Source organism: Urocitellus parryii, unplaced genomic scaffold, assembly GCF_045843805.1.
Source record: "Urocitellus parryii isolate mUroPar1 unplaced genomic scaffold, mUroPar1.hap1 Scaffold_45, whole genome shotgun sequence".
Taxonomy (NCBI): domain Eukaryota; kingdom Metazoa; phylum Chordata; class Mammalia; order Rodentia; family Sciuridae; genus Urocitellus; species Urocitellus parryii.
This window is the reverse complement of record NW_027554016.1, coordinates 4129099-4153053: the sequence shown is the minus strand read 5'-3', so window position 1 is coordinate 4153053 and position 23955 is coordinate 4129099. Positions and strand designations below refer to the sequence as shown.

General features: G+C 36.0%; 1 protein-coding gene across 1 annotated transcript; it reads right to left on the bottom strand.

The window, feature by feature from the left end:
- Positions 1–3879: 3879 nt before the first annotated feature.
- On the bottom strand, positions 3880–23836 carry LOC144252522 (dihydrofolate reductase-like). The gene is made up of 6 exons (XM_077794793.1): positions 23725–23836; positions 23329–23378; positions 21730–21835; positions 15080–15206; positions 11547–11662; positions 3880–4027 (listed from the first exon to the last, which is right to left on the bottom strand). The coding sequence occupies exons 1-6, from the start codon at positions 23808–23810 to the stop codon at positions 3949–3951; spliced, it is 564 nt and encodes a 187-aa protein (XP_077650919.1). The 5' UTR covers positions 23811–23836; the 3' UTR covers positions 3880–3948.
- Between the last annotated feature and the right edge of the window lie 119 nt (positions 23837–23955).

The following is a 23955-nucleotide window of genomic DNA, read 5'->3' as shown; positions in this document are numbered from 1 at the left end:
CCACTGAATTCAATCCTCCCCTCCCCCCTCCCCCCCACAAAAAACCCAAGTAGAATGCTATGCTTAAGATCTGTATTTCACTACACAAATTTTACCAAACAAATAAACAAATACTGAGGTGTAGTTAATGATGTGCAAACTGAAGAATGAAACATGAAGTATTACTTTGAAATACAGCAAAATGCAAGATGGGCAGTTGGCTAAATATGTGGGAGCAGAGATAGCAAGTATTAAAAATAGAATCTAGGTAGTGGATAGATGGGTGCTTACTGTACCATTCTTTAACTTTTCTGTGTAATTAAAACAGTTCATAACAAAATGTTGGTGGAAAAACAGTATGTAGTTCAGGTTTTGCTAATTCACCTGTCAAGAATAAAGACAGCTGGCAGCTTTGGGCAGTGCTGGGCAGCTCTAAGCCTTTGTCTTGCCATGAAACCAAGTCTTCTTTCCTTAGAAGAGGACCATGACCAGTGGCTGAAAAGGGGTAGTTTCATTCAGAATCCCAATTTGGTTTTCCTCCAGTTTTTCCTGAGTTACAGCACTGTCAGGTCTAATAGACTAAATTCCATTCTGTTAGGGCTTGTCCTGAGTGTGTGTCCTGTGACTCATGGGGCACAGAATTAGAAAGCACCTCAAATTTACCTTCCAATAATTTAGTTTTTATGTACCTTGATTATTGACTATAAAATTATTCCAAGTATCACATACTGATATGATTTTCTCTGTTTAGTTCCAGAAAGAACGTGGTTTAAGAGAAATGTCAGTGTATTGTCTGAGAACATTTTGGTACACATGAGGTCTCCTGAGGGACAGAAAAGGCTGGGACATATCATTAAAAATTATCACTAATGTAATTTTCCTTTCCACATAAGTAGCCCAACTTCATGTAGATTGGTTATAGCCTTTATCTCCTTTGTGAGTACTAATATGTTTTCACTAGAATTTCTACTTCTATTCCAGGTACTCATTTAATTATGCATTTCTTCTCCACAGCCAGAACATCCTCAATCACAGGGTTCAATCTTTCAGAGGTAATTATTTTTCTAAATCCTTTCAGCAGTTGGCAACATTTCCCTCACAAAGTCATCTTAGCTAATTATGTCATGTGCTTTGCAATTTTTTGTTTATTAACTATTAACAAATACATTTTGTTGAGACATCTGTCACTGAGGTTTCTTACTATGTTTCTGATTTGCTGATACGAAATACTTCCATATGCATTTTTTTTACTATATATTTAAGAAGTCTTTAGTTTTTAATAGATCAGCAACATGTAAATCTAATCATTATTTTACTTTTATCTTCTCCCATCTCTCCATGTTAACTTATTACACTTTGCATGCTTTCCTTCTCTTAGAACTAGGGATAGAAAACATTTTTTTCTTCCCTTAGGCAGGGTGCAAAAGTTCTAAATCAGTGCTTCATAAATTTGAGCAGGATTCTGAATCAGGGTTACTTGTTTGAAAGGCAGATTTTGGGTCCTGTCCTTAATGCAGGTGATGTGGGGAAAATTTTGAGAAACAGTGCTTGTAAGGAAGTAGGTGTTAACAATTACGAGTTCATAGAATCAAAACATTCTAATCTGAGTGTTAGAATATATGTCTTATTATTTACATTTTTGCCATATTTTTTATATTTTAGTATAGTGCTACTCCATAAATCAACCAGGAAAAAGTGAGACTTGCTTCTCTATGAAAGATGAATGAAGCAGGCACCATGCAGAAATCCTGACACCTAAAACTGTTCTCTGGGTTTCTGTGTGATCCATGGCTAATTCATTATGTTTTCCTTTCTACATTTTTAAGCTGACCATGGAGATATACTGCAGTCAAAGTTTCCTTGAAATTTTAAGTGGGGTGTACAAAAAATAACAGAAGCCCAGCTTTCATGAATTAGTGCATTTTTTATTAGGAAAAAATTGTTTTTACTAAAGAAATACATGAACATGGGTTAGTAAAATCAAAGGGTTCTAAAGTCTTAAAATGAAAACAGTCCCTTGTTTGTTTTTTTAAAAAATATTTTTTTAGTTGTAGATGGATACAGTCTTTATTTACTTATTTTTTTTAAATATTTATTTTTTAGGTGTAGACGGACACAACACAATGCTTTATTTTTATGTGGTGCTGAGGATCGAACCCAGGTCCCCTGCGTGCTAGGCGAGTGCTCTGCTGCTGAGCCACAATCCCAGCCCCTATTTACTTATTTTTATGTGGTGCTGAGGATCAAATCATGTGTGAGGCCGGCGCTCTACCACTGAGCCACATTGCAGCCCGGTTCTGTCTTTTTTTTACCCTTAGTTGCTCTATCCAGGGGTGCTCTTCATTCTCTTGGCTTTCTGGTAAGTACCTTCATGTTTTTTTGTTTTTTTTCCAAGTTAAAATTTCTCCCAGTTTTGAAGCTAATGCATGTATTCATACATGTTAGTATTAAATCCTCTTGAATCTTATTAATGATTGCCTAATCACCTCCCCTCATCAACCTCATGTTTACATTTGCTTTATCTTCAATGAACTTACTTCTTTCCAAATGTCCCAGATTTGTCAATAATCTATTATTTTTACTGTTTGTTTTCTAAGCAAGCTACACAGTTGTGAAATTTCCTGTGTTGGATTATATTTATTGCTAATAAATATTTATTATTTATTTGAAATTTATTTTATTGATGAACATAAAGGGCCCAGTTTGTTATCTTAAATAAGTTTTCGTGAAAATATGCACAGTTGCCCACAATCCTAATCACAGTATATGCACCTAAGCCAGAAAATAACACTTGTTAAACTCTCATTCTGTCAACTATTTGAAGCGTACTTTCTTCTTAGAAATATTAAAATTAGAAAATCTGTTATTACACAAAATTATTTCATTCACTAAACAACCTCTGACATTATTCTGATAGTATCTCATTCTTTTTAACTGTTGCAAAATTAAAAATAAATAAAATTTATAGACACATTAGTTATTCATTTCTTTATTTATTGACGTTTGGGCTCTTTCCAAGTTTACAAGAGAATGCTACAACAAATATTCTGGAGTCCGTCTCTTTGCTCAGAATTGAGTTCTAGATGTGGAAGATCTGGGTCCAAATCCAGAATCTTCTGAATTTGAATTGATATTGCTAACTTGCACTTTAACTGGTGGTATAAGCTTACAAGGCAGAAAATGCTATTTCTTTTGCATACCTAGTTTTCTAAATCTTTGCTAACATGATAGTTCAGACAGGTTTTACAGTGCATTTTGTAAGGTTTAGTTTCTAACTTACTGATTTTGGTATTTAGCAATATCCATTCTCAATTATCTCTTAGAATTTTTAATTGATGCTATTATACTTGTTATTACATTTTCTTTTGCAAAGAGCAGCCCATCAATGTAGTATCTCCTGGAATCTCAATGAAGATCAAAAGCAAATTTTAAAGGTCTCAGAGTTTCCTTTTGGTAATCTCCTACTTGCTTCTTTATTGTCCATATTTGAGTTCTTAATTTACTCATTCCCTGAGTGAAAACAATGTTTATTTAGAAGTAGGATGTGAAAAAGAAAAAGAGGAAAATTCACAGTTTTTACCTTGATCTAATTTTCTTTTAAAAAAATGAGTTCTAGCACTTCTGTTTATAATCCATTTCTGCCCTTTGAACTAATCTATCTAGCTCTTATCTCTAAGGACCCTAGTGCCAACTCATGCTATAAGTTGACTGCAGCTGTCTTGCAGATAGGTAGGCAGGTGTTAGGTACTCAGTCCAGACTTTGGGGGAGAGCCAATGAAGGAAACTTATAGCAAGAAAGAGCAAGAAATGCTTCCTAAATGATATTTTATATGACCTAGTATGACTGATGGAGAATAAAACATGCTGCTTAGAAATCATTAACCACACAAGTCTTTTTATTCTAATGTAAAAATACAGAATTTTTTAGAGGGAAGGATAACATGAAATAAATCAGAAAACATCTTCACATTAATCAGTCTTTTCATATACTTCAAATTTGTACTTAATGCCTTTCTCCTCCTGGACCTCAGAAAGAACACCTGGGTATCTGCAAAAGAAAAAGATGTATAATTAATCCCTCAAAAACATAGCTTCCCTGAATCTCAACCAAAAGGCATCAATGGTGATAAAGCAAGGTAAGATTTTTCTTCTTGTAGGTAAGCCACTGTTAAGGTAGACAAATATCAGGCAAATATAATACATATGCAAATAATAAGAAAAAACCCTACAAAACTATGTATATAAATTTAGAAAATGAAAGTTGTGATTTCTCCTCCTTTTCTTCTGATTCCTAATTCTTTCCTCAAAAACTAACCACCATAGCAGTTCCCTAGTATATTTCTATTCTGTCATCAAGGGAATATGAAAATTCCTAAGAATTCTTTGTAAGTTTTATAGCTGATAAAAAATTTCTTATGTAAGCAAAAGAAAATGAAATATAATCTATAGTTGTTTAAAGCAAAAACCGAAGTCATGTGTCTGGCATGGTGACAGATTCTCAATTCCTGTTTACTCAAGAGACGTGCATCATAAGGCTCTAATTCTGCAATGTATGGCACATTGCAATTTCTTGGCTAGAATCAGGATGAATTCAATCTTTCCTCTTCCCTCTTACTTGACTCTTTACTCCCTTTAGTTTCCCATTCAAAACCCAGGTTGTAACCCAATCAATAAATGGGCTAAGGAACTGAAGAGATACTTCACAGAAGAAGAACTACAACTGATCAAACATGGAAAGATGTTCAACATCTCTAGTGATTGCAGAAATGCAAATCAAAACTACTCTAAGATTCCTTCTCACTCCAGTCAGAATGGCAATCATCAAGAATACAAGCAACAGTAAGTGTTGGTGACGATGTGGGAAAAAGGCACACTCATTCATTGCTGGTGGGATTGCAAATTGGTGCAACCACTATGGAAAGCAGTCTGAAGATTCCTCAGAAAACTTAGAATGGAACCACAATCTGACCCAGCTATCCCACTCCTTGGTTTATACCCAAAGCACTTAAAAACAGCTTATACTACAGTGACATAACCACATCAATGTTTACAGTAGCTCAACTCACAATAGCTAAACTATGGAACCAACCTAAATACCCTTCAACAGATGAATGGATAAAGAAAATGTGGTACATACACATAATGGACTATTACTCAGCTTTAAAGAAGAATGCAATTATGGCATTTGCAGGTAAATTGATGGAGCTAGATGATATCATGTTAAGTGAAATAAACCAAAACCCCAAAACCAAAGATGGAATGTCTTCTCTGATAAGCAGATGCTAATCCACAATGGGGTGGAGGGGGGGGGAGAATGAAGGAAATTTGGATTGTGCAGAGGGGAGGAGGTGTGGTATGGGAAGGATGGTGGAATGAGATGGACATTATTACCCTACATACATGTATGATTACACTACTGGTGTGACTCTACACCATATTCAGCCAGAGGAAGGAGAGGTTGTGCTCCATTTGTGTACAATGTGTCAAAATGCATCGTACAGTCATGTATAACTAATTTGAACAAATTAAAAAAAAAGTCTCCTAAAAGCATCTCCCAGTCAATACTTAACAATCCTCACTCTAATTATTCTTTTTTTTTTTTTAAAGAGAGAGAATTTTAATTATTTTTTTTTTTTAGTTTTCAGCAGACACAACATCTTTGCTTATATGTGGTGCTGAGGATCGAACCCGGGCCGCACGCATGCCAGGCGAGCGAGCTACCGCTTGAGCCACATCCCCAGCCCTCTAATTATTCTTTATCTGGAGGGTAACCCAACCCAACCCACACTTATGATAATAATTCACTTTTGTTAATGATAATAAATTCACTTTTGTTTGCTTGAGGGGAAGGAAAGCCTATTATCCCTCCCCCTCAACACACACACTTCTTTTTTCACAACTTAATAACTCGTCAAGTAAAAAAGTACAATCCAAAACAAAAACAAAAACAAAAAACCCCAGGTTGTCAGCTGAAGACTGCTCTGACCATTCTGCCTCCTATCAACATTTTTATTTCACTCTAGATCTTAGTGTTTTTTCTTAGTGTCCTGGAGGCTGCACCCATTTGCTCCAGTGGGGGTCAGCAGCAGCTGTTTAACATTCACTCTGTGAGTGTCCCCGGATTTGCTGTGTGACCTATCTCCAGGCCTGACTGGTATAAGAAGGCTTCATTATGGTAAAGAATTCTCATTATGGTAAAGAATTCAGCACTAGGCCTGACCCAGTAAGTTTTCCACAAATGCTACCCATTACTACTGGTTTATTTTGCCCCCTAACTATTAGACAAGGGTGATACAGGAAAACTTTTTTCTCTCATAATATACATGAACATTGCTCAGTAAAAATAAGCATTAATTTTTGTTAGCTATGTTTTTATTTTGCAACCATTTCCTTAGCTATTGCTGTCCCACTATTTTAGTAGTAACCTCTTTTTTTTTGAACAAATGATTTTTACTAGGCCAATTTTAAACCATAATTTTAGTCTCTTTGAAATGAGTCATGAAGAGTAACATTTACATATTTTTTTTTCATGTGTAAAATTCTCAGGAGTGTCAAGACTGTCAGTTAATAAGACAAAAACAAAGCAGTAAGAAGTTCTTTCTAAAATCATGAACAATAACACTTAAAATGACTGTGCTTTTGGCTGAATATGATAAGTAGCCATGGTATTAATGTAGATCTTCTCTGTGAAAATAAAATTTATTTCTGCTTGTTGCATTTTTCTTTCTCTAATATCTACACATTCAGTCTAATTTAATAACAGTTATAATTACATTTCCTAATCATCATTCCAAACTTTTTAAAGAGCAAACTGTCTATGATCCACACTTGGATGCTGAGTTCAAGTCTGACAGGATTTGGAAACACCACCTATTTGTTAGGAACCACCCACCCAGAGACTCCCCATTTAGCACCTTCAGGCACCGAGAAAGCCAATAAGTAAGAATCAATATCAGATCTAAACTGACAAAGCACCACAAGAATAACTCAGAGACGATTTTATGGAAAGTTTAAGAGGTAAACAGAGTTCCTGAAACAGTTTCCCATAAAAAACAAATTGCAGCTAAAATAAAAGCAGGAAGCAAAGGTGTTGGAGGGAAGGGATATAAAAATACTGTGGACAAATATGCCAGGAACTTGGACAGTCAGGAAGTAGTGGGGTCAAAAGAGGAGACATCAGTTCACCTGAAATCTAATTCTACCTATGAGGTTTTCCTGTGTCAGCTCTGGAGCCAATTACCACTTCTGTTATAGTTTGGACATGGTTTGTCCCTGAAGGGTTCAAGTGTTGGTCCTTAGTGAGGTAATATTGGGAGGTGTCTTTATGGACCTTTAACTGGGGGCAGGGGACAGGGACTACATGACAATGATGACAACCCTTGGTGGGAAGAACTCAGATTAATTAGAAGTATGCCCATGGACTGTAGGATTATACTCTCTCTCTGGCTTCTTATTTTGAGATGTGATCTCTTCTTCCCAAGTCTGCCCCTGCCCTTAGGTTCTCACCAGTACCGAGCTGATGCCAGCAGCATGCCTTTGAACCTCCATAACTGTGAGCCAAATAAACCTTTTTTTCTAAAGTTAGCCTGCCTCAGGTACTTCATTATAGTAATGAAAACAGACAATTATAGACTCTAAAGGCCTGTTTTGGTCTTTATCTTTGACTAGGTGGTCACATGGAAGGTTTTTAAGTGGACAGCAAATTCTGTTTGGAGCTCATTAAACAGAAAACTGCTGATATAAAACACTTGGGCCTGCTGGTTTGGTTGGGCCTTCATGTGACAGTCTGAGATAGAAAAATTTCTTCCAAGATGAATGAGGACAGAGCTTGAGAGGACAGGCTAGCATAGTGTGGTTGAAAGAATAATTGCACAGAAAATGACCTATGGGAAAAAAGGCAGCCACAAAGTAAAACCATCTTATTTTGTTAATATCAACTTCTGCTCTTCGGTGTCTACCATTTGTGGCTTTATCTATTTTCTAATTTTATTCTCTTTTCATCTCACAATAGTTCTCACTGTCATTTTTATTTCATTATACTATTGCTTTCTTTTTTTTTAAACCAAAAAGTATGGTGTTAATAAAAGACTGTGTTTGAACTGAAACCTATACAAACACAAGAAAATGGGGGTCCAAACTAAGGGGTTACTGTGGGAAAAGGGGGAAAATGGGAAGGGGTAAAAAGTGATCAAAGCTCACTTTTGGAGAGTAGGAAACGATAAGTTCTCTAATGTAGACAGATTTGGAGAGAAAGCTCTAGAATTGAGCATGGTTACAGACTTTAGGGACAAAGTACATTTACTTTGCAGGTTTCCTTTTTCTCTTCTCCTTGTTTTCCCCTTTAGGAATTCCCTCTACCCCATGTTAAGGGGGGCTGTTGTGATGTTAGTACAGGCCCAAAAGTACAGAGGACCATCACAACTTGCAGTGGAAGAGTTTCCTTCAAAGACTCTTCTGAAAAACAACAGAAAAATGAACACTTTCCAGCTCATTTTGTGAGGTTAGTGTTATCCTGATACCAAATCCAGGTGAAGACATAACAAACAAAGAAGCTCAATATCCCTTTTGATTACAAATGTAAAATTATCAACAAAATTCTAGCAAATTGAATCTAGCAACATATAAAAAGGCTTATACACAATTACCAAGTGTAGTTTATCCCAGAAATGCAAGATTACCATGAAAATCAGTGAAGGTAATATAGTTTATTGATGGTATATTAAATTATTAATTAGCAAAAGACAAAGAACACATGATCACCTAATAGACTTAGAAAGTTACGTGGCAAAATCCAACTCCCCTTCATGAAAAAAATACCAGATGAACTAGAAATAGAAGGAATCTTCCTCAGTCTGATAAAGGACATGTGTGACAACTCTACTTTATCGAGGAAGACTAAATCATTACCCTCTAAGACATCTGATCTTTTCGTCTTCCAGACAACATCATACTGAAGTTGTAGTCAGGCAATTAAGCAAGAAATTAAAAAAACATCTAAACTAGAAATTAAACTATCTCTATTTGAAAATGACATTATACCTTATAAATAAAATCCTAAGAAATCTACTAACAATTAGAACTATTGAATTCAGCAAGGTTGTAGGATATCAGATTAATAAACCCAAATCACTTGTATTTCTGTTTTTTTTTCATTTTTTTTATTGGTTGTTCACAACATTACAAAGCTCTTGACATATCATATTTCATACATTAGATTGAAGTGGGTTATGAACTCCCAATTTTTACCCCAAATGCAGATTGCAGAATCACGTAGGTTACACATCCACAATATTACATAATGCCTTATTAGTAATTGTTATATTCTACTACTTTTCCTATCCCCTACTATCCCCCCTCCCCTTCCCTCACATCTTATCTCTCTACCCCATCTATTGTAATTTATTTCTCTCCTTGTTTATTTTCCCATTCCCCTCACAACCTCTTATATGTAATTTTGTATAGCAATGAGGGTCTCCCTTCATTTCCATGCAATTTCCCTTTTCTCTCCCTTTCCCTCCCATCTCATGTCTCTAAACACTAGCAACAAACAGGAAATAAAAGGAAAAATAAAAGGAATTAAACACTAACAAAGAAGTACAAGACATACAACCAAAATTTTACTGACAGAAATTAAAGAGGACTTAAGTAAGTGGAAAGACATCACTGGCTCAAAGTCTGGAAGACTTAATATTGAAATGACAATACTCTCCAGAGTAACCTACAGATGACACCTATCAAAATCACAACTTGCTTTCTGGCAGAAACTCACAAACTGATCATAAAATTCATATGGAAATGCAAGGGACCCAGAAGAGCTAAACCAATCTTGGGAAAAAAAGCAAAGTTGGAAAAACTATACTTTCTGATTTCACAAGTTAGTAATGAAGACCTTGTGGTACTGGCATGAAGATATACATACATATCAGTGGAGCAGAACTGGGAGTTCAGGAAAAAAACCCTCATACTTATTGTCACTTGAGATTGTGCTGATGGTTGCACAACCCTGTAAATATACCAACACTAGTGAGTTAAACACTAGTATAATAAATGCTATGATATATGCAGGACATTTCAGTAAAGATGCTACATTTTTTTCTTTAAATCTGGAGAGGCAGAATGGTATTTGTTTTAAATTATCAAGGGTTCCAGTTTTGGAAAGTGTTCTGATTAAGAGTAGTAAGACTTGGAAAGATGGAAAGGTATTTAAATGAATCTGATTCACACAGTTGTTAGCAGCAAAGAGAAAGGTAAGAAATGAAGAAAAGTTGAGCTCAATATCCATATAATGTGACACTCAGCAATTAAAGCAGAAGAGAAAATACGTAAGGTATGACAAAGTTAAACAATTGATATTTACATAAATTTATATAAAATTTCCAAATGTGATTTTTCTAAGTAGTCACCTTTGGAGCCTAAGCAAAAGCCTGTATTTCAGCTGCTTAGAGTTCTTATACTTTTCAGTTTTCTTTAGAGTTAAGAGCTCAAGAAAAATCATTCACTTCATTTGATCCAAGGCTATTACTCCGTAGAGTAATAGACTATTATTCTAAAGCTTGGCCATCCATTTATTGACTTTGCTCTGAAGGTTCATTTAGGGGGCATTTCAAAAACAAACTCACATTCAAGGGATAATTACTAGATACAACTGAGAATATCTGCAAGAATGCTCTAAAAGCTGGTCTAAAAGGGTTGATATAATTAATCTTTTTCTCTCTATAGAATATGGCTGAAATGTGCTTTTAAACTAAAAATGTTGTGAGCTTTCAAGATTTAACAGCCTCATGCTGGAGTCACAACTGCACAGGAAGGCAAGTATAACTTCTCTCCATCTCCACTATTGCTACCACCTTTATCTGAGTCCCCTCAACCTTCATCTGAATTACTAACTGGTCTCCTTGCTTCACTCTTGTCCCCCTGCAGTCCATTCCCATAAAGCAGCTAGAACATTGTCACTCTCCTTTCAGACTCTCTAAACCTGCACCCAGTTTGACCCTTGTTGGCCTCCCCCTTGCTCCCACTGGCCACAGTAGCGGTCAGACTCAGGGAAGAGGCCAACCTCATTTCTGCCTCAGCCTCTGAACTAGCTATTTCTGGTTCCTGGAATTCTCTTCCTGCTATTACATGGCTGGCTTCTTCACATTTAGATCTCACTATAGATGTCATTCTTCTGAGAGGACTTCTCAGACTACTCCATGTCTATCACATCCCAATGTTTTAGTTCTCTACCCAACACCTCTTTTGATGACTGTCACTTGTCATTCCCCCTGACTAGAAAGTGTATCTCCAGGGGGTCAGCAATATCATCAGGCCTAGTCAACACTATTTCCCCAGTGCCTATGTCATGTCTGACTCTCCTAGGTTGAACTGAATACATTAATTCTAGATTTTATTGACATCATTAAAACCTGAGCATTTCCAGTATACTGAAGACGTCTAAAGATTCCTAACTTTATCTATATACAATAACACATTCCTACTCTGAACTCATTCTGAAAGAAGAAAATGTTCTTTTCTTTAATTCTTACATAGAAAGTCCAAAAGTGCTTTAATAAGAACTTTATACTTACTCTGGAAGAAGTTTATATTTCTCCAAATCAATTTCTGGGAAAAATGTGTCACTTTCAAATTCCTGCATGATCCTTGTCACAAACAATTTAATATGGCCTGGTTGAATCATGGCTTCCTTTGAAACAAAACAAAAAAGGCATCACTTTCCTTAATCTATATCATAAGACACTCTAAGATTTTTGTTTGTTTTAGTTACGAAAGAAATGCCTTATACTAGGCCTTAAAGACTTGTTTATTACTGCCAAAGTATACTACATAAATACCCTATTCTTAAATCTGGGATCCTCTAAAATGTGCCTTAGTTACCTTAAGAATGGAACTAATCATAATCGATAATTATTATATTCTGGTCTCTAGTTTGCTTATGAGAAATACTTTTTAATTTAAGAATTCAGTTTGGTTGTTTTCCTTTGGCTGCTCTTTTAAGAGTTAATCTGGGGCTGGAGTTGTGGCTCAGCGGTAGAGCGCTTGCCTAGCATGTGTGAGGAACTGGGTTTGATTTTCAGTACCACATGAAAATAAATATAGATGAATCAACAACTAATAAAATATTGAAAAAAAAAGTTAATCTGAATGTGTAAGGCCCAGGGCCACCAAAAATGAATGAATGAATGAATGAATAAATAAATAAATAAATAAGGGACATTAATCCAAAGTTATCAAGTTATTTTCCAAAGAAAAACTTACACATGTATATCCATACAAGATAGTACAGTTTCATGTGATCTTGACTACTGAACACCAAGGGCCTACTCAGTACACTCATAAAATTTAATATTGCTTTCTTTCCTCAATACAGTAATTTAACATGTCTCTTGTTGCTAACAACTATAGCCTTTTTTGTTAAATGATTTTTCTAACTACTATCTACAGTTTTATTGACAGTTTCTACAGAAAGGATTGCTCTCAAACAAATATCTTAAAAATTTTAATAAACAGTATGAATCCTTTACAGACCCAACAAAGCAATAACGCTTTTTGTGTATTTTGCTTTGCAGTAATAACTCGATTCTCAAACATGTATAGATTAAAAGAAAAATATTTTTATATGCATACATACATATGTAAAATTCCAGGTGTTTGTTATTCTTAAAGTTCCAAATAAGGGAACTGAACAAATTTTATTTTGAAAACTTATATTTATATTAAACCATTGTTATCTTTGCTACAACCAAATAAATATTCTTTTTTTTTTGTGTGTGTGTGGTGCTAGGGATTGAATCCAGGGCCTCATGCATGCTAGGTAGGCATTCTACCACTGAGCTACATTCCCAGCCCCTAGTAATTCTTACTATACAAAACAAAACAAAACAAATAAAAACAAACCAAAAACAAACAAACCAAAAACCCGAAAAACTGAGTGGGACACTGAACAAATTTTATTTTGAATACTTAAATTTGTATTAAACCATTGTTATCTTTGCTACAACCAAATAAATATTCTATTCTTTTTTTGTGTGGTGCTAGGGATTGAACCCAGGGCCTCATGCATGCTAGATAGGCATTCTACCACTGAGCTACATTGCTAGCCCCTAGTAATTCTTACTGTACAAAACAAAAAAACAAAACAAACAAACAAACAAACAAACAAAACCCAGAACAACTGAGTGGGATTAACCAATCACAGCAGCATTTTAAGTTCTATATCAAAGTTGATGGTGTGAGGCAAACTTTCTGTGAATAGTCAGGCAGTAAACACTTTAGGGTTTGAGGGTCATACGGTTTCTTACTTTTATAGGCAGAAGCAGCCACAGACAACACTAAACAAACAAGTGGGGCTGTGTTCCAATGAAACTTTATTTACGTGGTACTTGGGAAGAACAGCCTGAATGACTGAAAGCAGCTGTGATGAGAGGCACGTGAATAACACAAATCACCTGAAGGCTTTATTTCCTTATACAAAAGTCATTTTATATACATGCTTTTAAGTACTTAGTGCTTATTAAAAAGTACAATTTCAAGTGATATGATTTGAGTAACTCAAAATGTGATAAATAATAAAATGAACTTGTTTTCTAGAAGAAATTCATATGTGGATGGAAAGATTAAAGAAGAAAAATGTTCATTTCCCCTTATTACAATGGGGAAAAAATAAGAGATTGTGGAATCAGGAACATAAGAAACTGAGAGTTTTTATAATCCCTTCTAAGATCCCGGAATACCTCTTCTTTCACAAATAATTTCAGTGTATATTTTACCCTAAACCCCAAGAGGTAGGGACTGATTTTTCTTTTCCCTCTAAAAGTTACCCTTTCAATAGTGCTTTTTTTGGGGGAGTGGGGTGTACCAGGGATTGAACTCAGGGGCACTCATCAACATTCTCAGTCCTTTGTATTTAGAGATTTAGAGACAGGGTCTCACTGAGGTGCTTAGTGCCTTGCTGTTGCTGAGGCTGGCTTTGAACTTAATATCCTCTTGCCTCAGCACTGTACCCAAGTCAAGAGCCAAAGAATTCTATTTAGTATCCTCATTTTTTTTAAAAGCTGGAAGTCAATTTGTATCAGAAAAAAAAGAATTCTACTTTAACACACTATTTACCACCCCCCCTTTTTTAAAGAGAGAGAGAGAGAGAGAGGGAAAGAGAGAGAGAATTTTTTAATATTTATTTTTTAGTTTTTGGCAGACACAACATCTTTGTTTGTATGTGGTGCTGAGGATTGAACCCGGGCCGCACACATGCCAGGCGAGCATGCTACCACTTGAGCCACATCCCCAGCCCAACTATTTACCCTTTTGATCTGAAATCATGAAACCCTTCTCTTATGTCCTAAAATTAAATGAAAATTATTGAGGAAAAGCTTTCTGCTTTTAACAAATTCATATACATCTAGTAAGTATATATCAACTAGACCCCTACTCTTTTCTCAGTGAGATTTTCATCCTGTAAGAGAAGGTATATAACAGCTTATTTAGGGCATGGGGATGGGGGTGGAGGTAGAAACTAGTACAGTGCAAATGCAAATCTTGGGGAGACATTTAGAATGGTTCTTAAGCTGTAAATATTAACTAGTATTTTGAATTGAAAATAAAGTGGTATGTGGGGAGATGTTGTTTAAGGGACACAAAATTTCAGTTAAATAGGAAGAATAAGCTCCAAAGGTCTATCATGCAACGTGATGACTTTAGTTATTACCAACCTTATATTGTACTCTTGAAAATGGCTCAAGAATGATTTTAAGTGTTCTCACCATAAAAAGTGAGGTGTTATATTTATGCTAATTGGCTTGATTTAGCCATTCCACAAAGTATACATATTTCAAAACATGTTGTACACAATAAGTAAATACAACTATTAATCAATAAAAAGAAAATAGACTCATATAGACCAAACATTTTACTTTTACATTTTTATTTAGTTTATGTTGCAGGGACAAAATCAAATAATTCAGAATGACAAAATATCTTTTTTAGAGATAATGTACTGTTTCTTATGCTTATGGCTTAATGTTTCCTCCCAACCTCCCTTTAAATGTCAAGAGAACTAAAAGAAAGTAGGGAACATTTCTTTTTATTTGTAGATAACTCTACTTACCTTATAAACAGAACTGCCTCCTACTATCCAAATCATGTCTATTTTACTTGCTAATTCTGGCTGCTCAGTAAGTTTTAAGGCATCGGTCAGACTTTTGGCAAGAAAATGAGCTCCTTGTGGAAGTTCTCTAAAAGTAAAAGAATTACATACAATTTTTGTAAAACCCATCCATATTAATCAAATTATATGAATAGGAAGCAGTGATTATAAAACCAAAATCATCATAAATATGAATCCTTTAAAAAAAGTATGGCCTACAATCAATACCTACCTACATTTGTACATCTAGGGTCCATATGTTAATCAAAATCACATGTGATATAAAGTCACAACAGTAGTCTCTAAAGTAGTGGCATAAAGAATTGTGAGGGGACATGAGACAACTTTCTGGGGGTTACCTTTTCTGTATCTTTGATAGGGGCTGGGTTACACAGGTATACACATTTATCAAAACTTTAATAAATGTACATTTAAGACTTGTGCACCTCATTGTAATATTTACCATAAAAGAAAAAAAACTGTAGAGAAATACTGAATTCTAGTTAATTATATGTATGAAGAAGAGAAGGCTGAAATTAATTTTGACATGCAAATATGAACAAGACAAACTGAACAGATGGATATGTGATAAAGTTAACACAAAAAATGTTATTCGTAGAATCTAAGTGGTGGTATATAGCTATTTAAAGTTCTTTGTGTATGTTTGAAAATTTTCATAATGAAATATTGGAAAGAGAATGTTTGAGTGTAGAAAAGTTTGCAGCAATATTCAAACTGCTAATACCTTTGGGGAGTGGAAAAAAAACTTTACTGTTCCAAACAAACAGAAATGGTTGAACTATTTGAAAATCAGTTTTTTGCTACTTATATAATTAAAAACCCAAAAGGGAAAAGTTCACATAAACAGTAAAATTAATGAACTAACAATCTCTCTCAACCTCCAAACCAATTATTGTTTTGGCAGGGAGGAGGGGGTCTAATTCCTTTTATAAATGAGGAAACATGCAGAACTAGGCTTTCATAGTAATTAGATATGGAACAAAAATTACAATCCAATGTCAAGGTCTTAGGCTGGTGCTTTAAAAAGATTACATAACTGCCTTTGAACTAGAGGTTATAACAACGATTAATCAAGAACTAATGGGGATTATTCATTCTCTTGGTTGCATCCTCCCTCTCCTCCTGAAATTTATTTTCCTTATTTCACTCTTTGTCATCTGGTAAAGGAGTTAGGATAGAGCAAAGAATATACTTTGGCTCAGGCTAGATAAAGAAATGGAGACCAGGGTGAAGTTAAATTAACTATCTCTTAAGGAATCAGGGCAGTCATAAGGGCTGAGTTGGACTAGGCTGTTCAGGGAGAAAACTTAGAAGTCAAAAATTTGGAATTGGAGAAGATAGTCTAGTTAATAAAGTACAGGACGACTGAAATAGTCATGGTGGTTTTATTAAGTAAAGATGCTGAAGTAAGGATGGATAATAAAGATGGAGTAGAATGGAAAATGGTGATACAGGAACTGACATGAGGAAAAACTGAAAGAAGCATTCTTTTTTATTTGTGGTACTAGAGACTGATCTCAGGGGCACTTTACCATTGAGCTACCTTCCTGAAATTTCCTAAAATTCTTTATTTTGAGACAGGGTCTCACTAAATTGTCCAGATTGGCCTTGAATTTGTGATCCTCCTGCTTAGTCTCTTGAGTCACTGGGATTACAAGTGTGTGCCACCGTGCTCAGACAGGAAGCAGTATCCTTAAAGTGGGTGTATAATAGCAATATGACTTCCAAGGTGTTATAAATGGTTGGTGTGGACCTCAAAGAAAGGGGTGATAATTTTGTGAAGATTTCATTGCCCTTTGTAGTGAGTTTGCAAAAGCAAAAACCTGATTAAGGATTGGTTTCAGATTTAAGTTTTAGCAAAGGCTGGAGGAAATGCTTCTGCAAAATGTTGCTAAAACATTAGTTTAGAAATGTTTCACAGGAAACACTAGACCCCTAGATGGCTAAAAAAGAACAGGCAAAAAGTCCAGCTAATGTTTGAGTCTGTTAGTCCCTTTGCAGCACACATTGTAGAAAAGAACAGTGAATAACACATAGTAAACATTTTATATCATGCCTTGTTTCAGTGCTAATTTCCTGCCTATAATCTTTCTTCAAACCAATCTAGATTGGATTTTCCAAGAAGGGAGAGCTGGTATGTAACAGTATATGTATTCTGTGTCAAGACCCAAGTGGGTATTTTTGGTATCTTGTTTCTGACCAAGAGTTTTGTGATGATGAAATAATATAATGCACACAGTAGGCATTCCACTTAATATAAATACTAATCTTACGTAGGTACTATTCCTTTTTACAGGTGAGATTAAAGATGAGGGGTTAAGTAACCAATGATCACACAGCTAGGAATTGGTGGGCATGGTAGTTGAACTCCAGCAGCCTAACATTACAACAGATATTTAATGGGTGACCAGGGGCTTTAAGTGCCTGAGATACCAGGCCTGAGACATTGGGATGCTGGGGATTAGACTGGGCAACCCCCCTACTCCATGTCCTCTGGCCTCAAGCAGCCTTATCTGATTACTCCAGGCTGCTATAGAGACCTTATCCCTTCCCACTATGCTTGATGTGAAAGGTAAATGCATGGCAGATCAAATTCTGGCCTGATATCTTTGGGGACGGCTGGGATACTACTTAATCACAAAAGCCTCAGACTAGAATGGTGTCTTATGTAGAATTGAGAAATAATGTTCAACTTGAGACCATTTATACTCAGCTTTTAAAAATTTGATTTCCAACAATTACCAACTGTTTCAAGTATGATCTATCCTCATGTGACCATTACAGATATTTATAGAAATTTATTTTCTGTAAATAATTAAGTGGGAAAAAAAAACAGGTTGCAAACTTTTCCCGAGTGGGATTATTCTCTTTCTATAAGTAACTTGTGAGCATTCCTTTTGAAGAGTTCTGAATCCCTACTATGCTATATCTATGTTAGATACCGGGACAAGAGATTTCAAAAACAAAACAGTAGTCCTGGCACCCAAAAGATCATGATGGTAGTCAAAAGAATATCTCAGCAGTGGCCATAACATATGAAAAAGACACACAATGAAGATGTGCAGAGGATACTTCAGGAGTCCAGAAACAGTGCATCATCTGGGTTGGGGTGAAGAGGGAACAATGACTCTTTAGCTGGGTGTCAAAGAAGATAAAGACTTGCAAAAGCACAGAGATGACAGACTACCCACAGATTCTATTGATAGTTACAGTGCAGTTATTTAACACAAGAAAGCTGAGACAAAGTTGAGGGTAAAAGAATGTAATCTGTGGTGAGGATTAAAATGCTAATGGATGGGGCAATAGTACAAGGTCCTGAAGTCAGAGAAAAATAGAATTTAGAAAAAAGTGGGAGTTGAGGAAAATAGTAATTTAGATGAGATTTTTGTCTCACAATCAAGGAAAGAAAGAACAAAGTGTTATATTAAAATGAAAATGAGGGGATGGGGTTGTGGCTCAGTGGTAGAGTGCTTGCCTGGCACATGTGAGGCACTGGTTTGATCCTCAGCACCAAAGAAAGAAAGAAAAAAAATTATTAAAAAAAAAAAAGAAAAGAAAATGAGATCATGAATGTGTTCATTGTGATTTTGTTCATGTTAATATTTTCTAGAAGCTATAAATTTACAAGGTGTGGGGGTAGGAACTGACATGTAAGGTATCTTGTGAGCAGAAACTTTATATATAAAATTTCAGTGAACCTTCAAAAACTGTCATTATTAATCTACTTAGTATGTAAAGAAGTTTAGGTTTAGCAAACTTTTAGGTTTAACCTGCTGAAGGCCCCAAAGTTACTAGGTACCAGAGTAGATTTAAGACGCAAGGTCTGTCAGTGTTTGCTATGCTAAATTTATGAGTTGGAGAGATCTGCTTTAAGAAGCAGAGTGTGTGTTAATCACTAGAAAAGATATGAGAGTGAGATGAAAAATATATATACATGATATAAAATTTAGATAACTTTCATGGATTGAAGATGATTTACAACATTTTAAATCATGGAAGATATTTTGGATTTTTTAGAGATGGTGTCAAGATGCATTGTAGTAAAAATTCTTTACTTAGTTTTTGGTACCAAATACTTTAAAAACCTGCTTTGTTTGATATAAATCACAATACCACACAATTCACCCTTTTAAAGTGTAAAAATTGGTGATTTTTAGTATATTTAGAGTTGTGCAACTACCACTAGTTCACAACAAAAAGAGACCTATTAGTAGTCACCCTCTCCATCCTTGGTTCTCTTAAAAAGTCACAATTTGTCCAGAAAGCTTTGGAAAAACACTTTCCCCCATCCCTCATTAACTAAATAGTTACCATAAATAAGTATGTTTGGCACTGAATTGAGGTTACTTAGAGGATTCAAATTCTTTCTGTACTGGGGAGGAGGTTAAAAAAAATTAAGTACCTTTAAAAACTTGCACAAAAAATAGTGGTTTCTGATTGTTAAACTCTGCCCTTTTGTGCAGGACCCAGCAGGTTCTCAGTATATGTGTGGAACTGGCTAACAAGCAGGGAGACAGGAGAACAACAACAAAAAACCCTAGTAAAATATTTTACTAACTGGCATTACTGTTTCTCTGGTATGCTTGATAATAAAGACTTCAAATTTTCTCAGCCCTAAAAAAAAGGGAAATACACCAAAAAATGTTATATATACATACGTAAGAAGCAGCTAAACCCAATTACATACACCACAGGGGGAATCATAAAAAAAATTAGACTCATCATTTAAGGAGAAATCCTGGCTCAACTGAACATCCTCCCAACTGAGATTTCTTTATGTTTATTTTAGTTGAAGATAGTCATAAATAAACTTGAATAGTATTCATGTTATTAAAAGTCTCTGGGAATGGCAATATACTCTGTGAATTTGGTTTCTATGAAGAAAAGATATCATCAGAATATCCTAGCAACCAGGAGAAGGAATAGCATAAAGACCAAGGCAGATGGCAGGACACACATCAATGTATTTCCCATCACCCCGAGGAAATCAATGCAACCATCCTGGTAAATCTAGTATTTTACCTATGACATTCTAGGACAGATGTGGCAGAAAATCTCTATGAGCCGGAATCTTTTAGCCTATAGCTGTACAATTTTTTTCATTCCCAGGGTATATTAACTTGGGTAGGCCATAGTTACTGGTTATTAAAAGAGTATTTCAAGTGGTGCTGCCAAGGTATTTTGTAGATGTGATAACATCTGTAATTAGTTGACTTTAATCTGGGTAGGCCTGATTCATCAATTCAAAGGCCTTAAGAACAGAGCTGAAGTTTCCTAGAAGAAGAAATTTTACCTGTGTTGCCTTAGCCCTGGCTAGAGAATTTCAGCCCAATGGCCTGCTCTAAAGAGTTTTGGTTTCACATACAACTGTGAAAGCCAATTCCTTGTAATAAGACTGATAAAAAGTGCCTGTATCCATAGTGACTCAGAAGGTTGAGGCAGGAGGATCACAAGTTCGAGGCCAGCCTTGGCAACATAGTGAGACCCTATCTCAAAATTTAAAAAATAAATAATCCTATGACCTGGAAGGCTGAGGCAGAAGAATTGATAAGCCCAAGGCCATTCTCGATAACTTAGCAAGACACTGCCTCAAAAAAAAATCCATATAGATAAATATTTTCTGGTTGAACCCTAACTGATACATGCAGGAAAGGAATATTATGACCATTATGACCACTGTTGTCAAGCAAGTAGTACCTTATGATACTGGACTCTTATTGGTAACTACATTATTAGTTTAAGGAAGAATGCTCAACATTTTGATCCCAAACTTTCCCTTAAGTTTAATTTGCATTACCCCTCCACCAAAGCAAAACCATGAGGTATGGAAAATTATTTTAGTAGGTTAGGATCAATGCCACTATCAACAAAAAGAAACAAAATAGAAATCAGGATATACTACATGTGGTGTAAATGACATGGAAGCCACCAGAGATGACTTCATGGGGCAATAATTCCACACCCTGCTTTTCGCCTTGGCATTTCTGGCGTCAGGAACTATCTACTCCATTGTTAGCAGAAACCAACTAGACATGCTCTGTTCTCTAGACAATCCCTAGAGCCATTTTCAATGCTTTAAAATATTTTACCTTCAGACACGGGGAAATGAACACAAGTACAGTGATATTCGGGTAATCCAGTTAACTAGGAATAGCAGGGCATAAGATTATAACCACTTTTCGTCCATCCTAAAATTCACATCTTCTTATGTTTGTGTTAAGTCAACTGAAGATAGGATAATTGCTTAATTTTGGCAAATCCCAAAACTTGGATATTGTGATTTTATGTGAAATTAGGAAAAAGTTATTGATTATATTGTATAACTGATATTTAAGTTTATTGAAGGTTCAAGGTAACTTGCAAATCTATTAATATAACATTTCAAGGTGTTAAAATCCATTAGTCACTTAAGGAGCAGAATAAGTTGCCATGTGGTGTAACAACTTATTCATTTTCTGTAATCACCTTTGTGATATTAGGTAGCTTCACTAATAGCTACTTTTATACTATTTCATCTTGTCATATACTGGTATGCACTTTAATAAATGGAACATGACTTTCCTGTAGTGACTTTATATTATAGTACTTAGTTGAGTTCTCTACTGAGAACTATATTCATTCTGTCCTTTAAAGGTCGATTCTTTTCAGGAGTAGAGAACCAGGTCTTCCTACCCATAATCACAAGATTCTGTTTACCTATAAAATCACATGGAAAGGATAAATATATTTTGGGACTATACATATATTTTTAATCATATACACGTAGATATTTGTCATAGTGACATCTAGTGGATTTGCTTTAAAAATATTAAAACTTAAAACAGCTTTACAAAAATTTACATTTATCTTTCCTAACCTAAATATAGTAATTATTTTCCCCTCGGACTTTACCCAACTTGTATCCAATATTTAATTATAATCAATTGCAACTACGTATGATGTAGTAAAGAGGAAAGGTTTTGGGTTGAAGTGTTCTAATCCAATGCATTCTATCATTATTAACCAGGCATCCTCCGTCTTAACCAGTACTCCTCCGTCTTACTTTCCTTGGCTATGAAAATAGAGATAAGAATAGTGCCTACCTCTACAATTGTTGGGGGGATTAGACTTAGAACAATGTTCAGCATATGAGTAGTTATCATTGTTGGATAATCACGCTATTCATATTTGGGTACTTTGTAGATTTCCATCATCATATTTAAAAAAACAGTTCCTTAACAGTTTCCTCAATTTATCTTAAAACAGGTTAAGTTGAACTCTTGCCTTTTCAGCATTATACTTCCACAGATAATGCTTTTGTACAAACCTGATATATATAGATTCCATTTTTGACTTCTTAGAAGGAAAAAAAACCTTGAGTCAAGACATTTGGATCAAAGAAATATTAGCAGATCATACTTAAGGATTCTTGAGAGGGATTTGTGTCCCTGGAGCTTTCCGCTCTTGCCATTTTGTCTCTACCAGCGACATAATAGCCAATTCCAAGGGCCTTATATCTTTTATTAACGTTATGCAGCATCTGCTCCCTCTGGCTTTCCTTATTTATTCTGCCATTCCTCTTCCTATACCCACAAATACACATTTCTTAGGTTTTAAGCAGGGTATTCCTCCATTTTCATATTTTTTTCTTTGTTTACCCTCTTTTCTCCCATAGCTCAACTCACCTAGCTCTCTCTGTCTGAAATTGTCCTGGATGTCCTTACAGACAACTCAAAATCATCCTCATCACAATCGAACACCATTCTCCATTCCTTAATTCTTCTAGTCACTGAGACTCTCCCACACTGAAATGCTGAGAGTTCATCATTGATGCCTTCATGCATCATAATTACATTCCAAATAACTCATGTGGAGGATCCTGTAGCCACTCTCTTCATCTTTGCCCCAGTTCAGGTTTAACATCTCTCCCAGCAGCTCTTCCAAAGACCTCCTTTGGCCTCCATTTGGAGCGCTAACCTCCAATGTGAAGACCTCTGTTCAGCTGCCAATTTTGCAATACCTGAACTGTACATGTGCCCAGAATTTTTAAAAAAGGGACGCTTAATGAACCTTGGGAACTTCAGACAGATTTTTAGTAAGATTAAAGATCCCAGATTAACGTGAAGCTTTCCATTTAAAACAACATTTGCATTGGAAAACTTCAAGAAAAATCCTTGACAATCCCAAACATTTAAAAATGCCTTCATTACCTTCTACTGAAGGGGTTGTCGTCATTCTTTGGAAATACTTGAATTCATTCCTGCAAGTTAGAGAAACACAGCATTACTCAAAACATTATCTGGTTGGCTCCGGTTCTAACGCATGACAAACATTGTACTTCCCAGAGGGTGGTGTTTTCCAGGCCAGGGACTTTGCCCTAGGCCAGAGCACCACAGGGCAGAGGCCATGGCAGGGAAGCAGGATCCGGTGGGAAATCAACAATTTGGCTTTGTGCTATAGCCGCAGAGGCCACCTAGGGTCTACATGCCCTTGTCCATTGGAACTGGCTCCAGTTGGCCAGTAGGCCCTGTGCGTCCCTGCCCAGGTGACCAGATTAAAGCCAGTGAGCGCAGCCTTTGTACCCTCACCTCCAGCCCGGCCGATACCTGAGCGGGGGCCAGGGCAGGTCCCTGTTCTTGCCGATGCCCATGTTCTGGGAAACGGCGACAATGCAGTTTAGCTGACGAACCATGACAGCAGCAGTGATCACCCAGCTCCCCTGCTACACCCGGATTCCGCTCTGCGCGAAATGATAGCCACTTCGCCCCCTCTGTCTCATTTGAGAAGGCAAGGCCCCGCCTCCGCCCCGCCTCACGGCAAGGTCGCGGCGTGCTCGC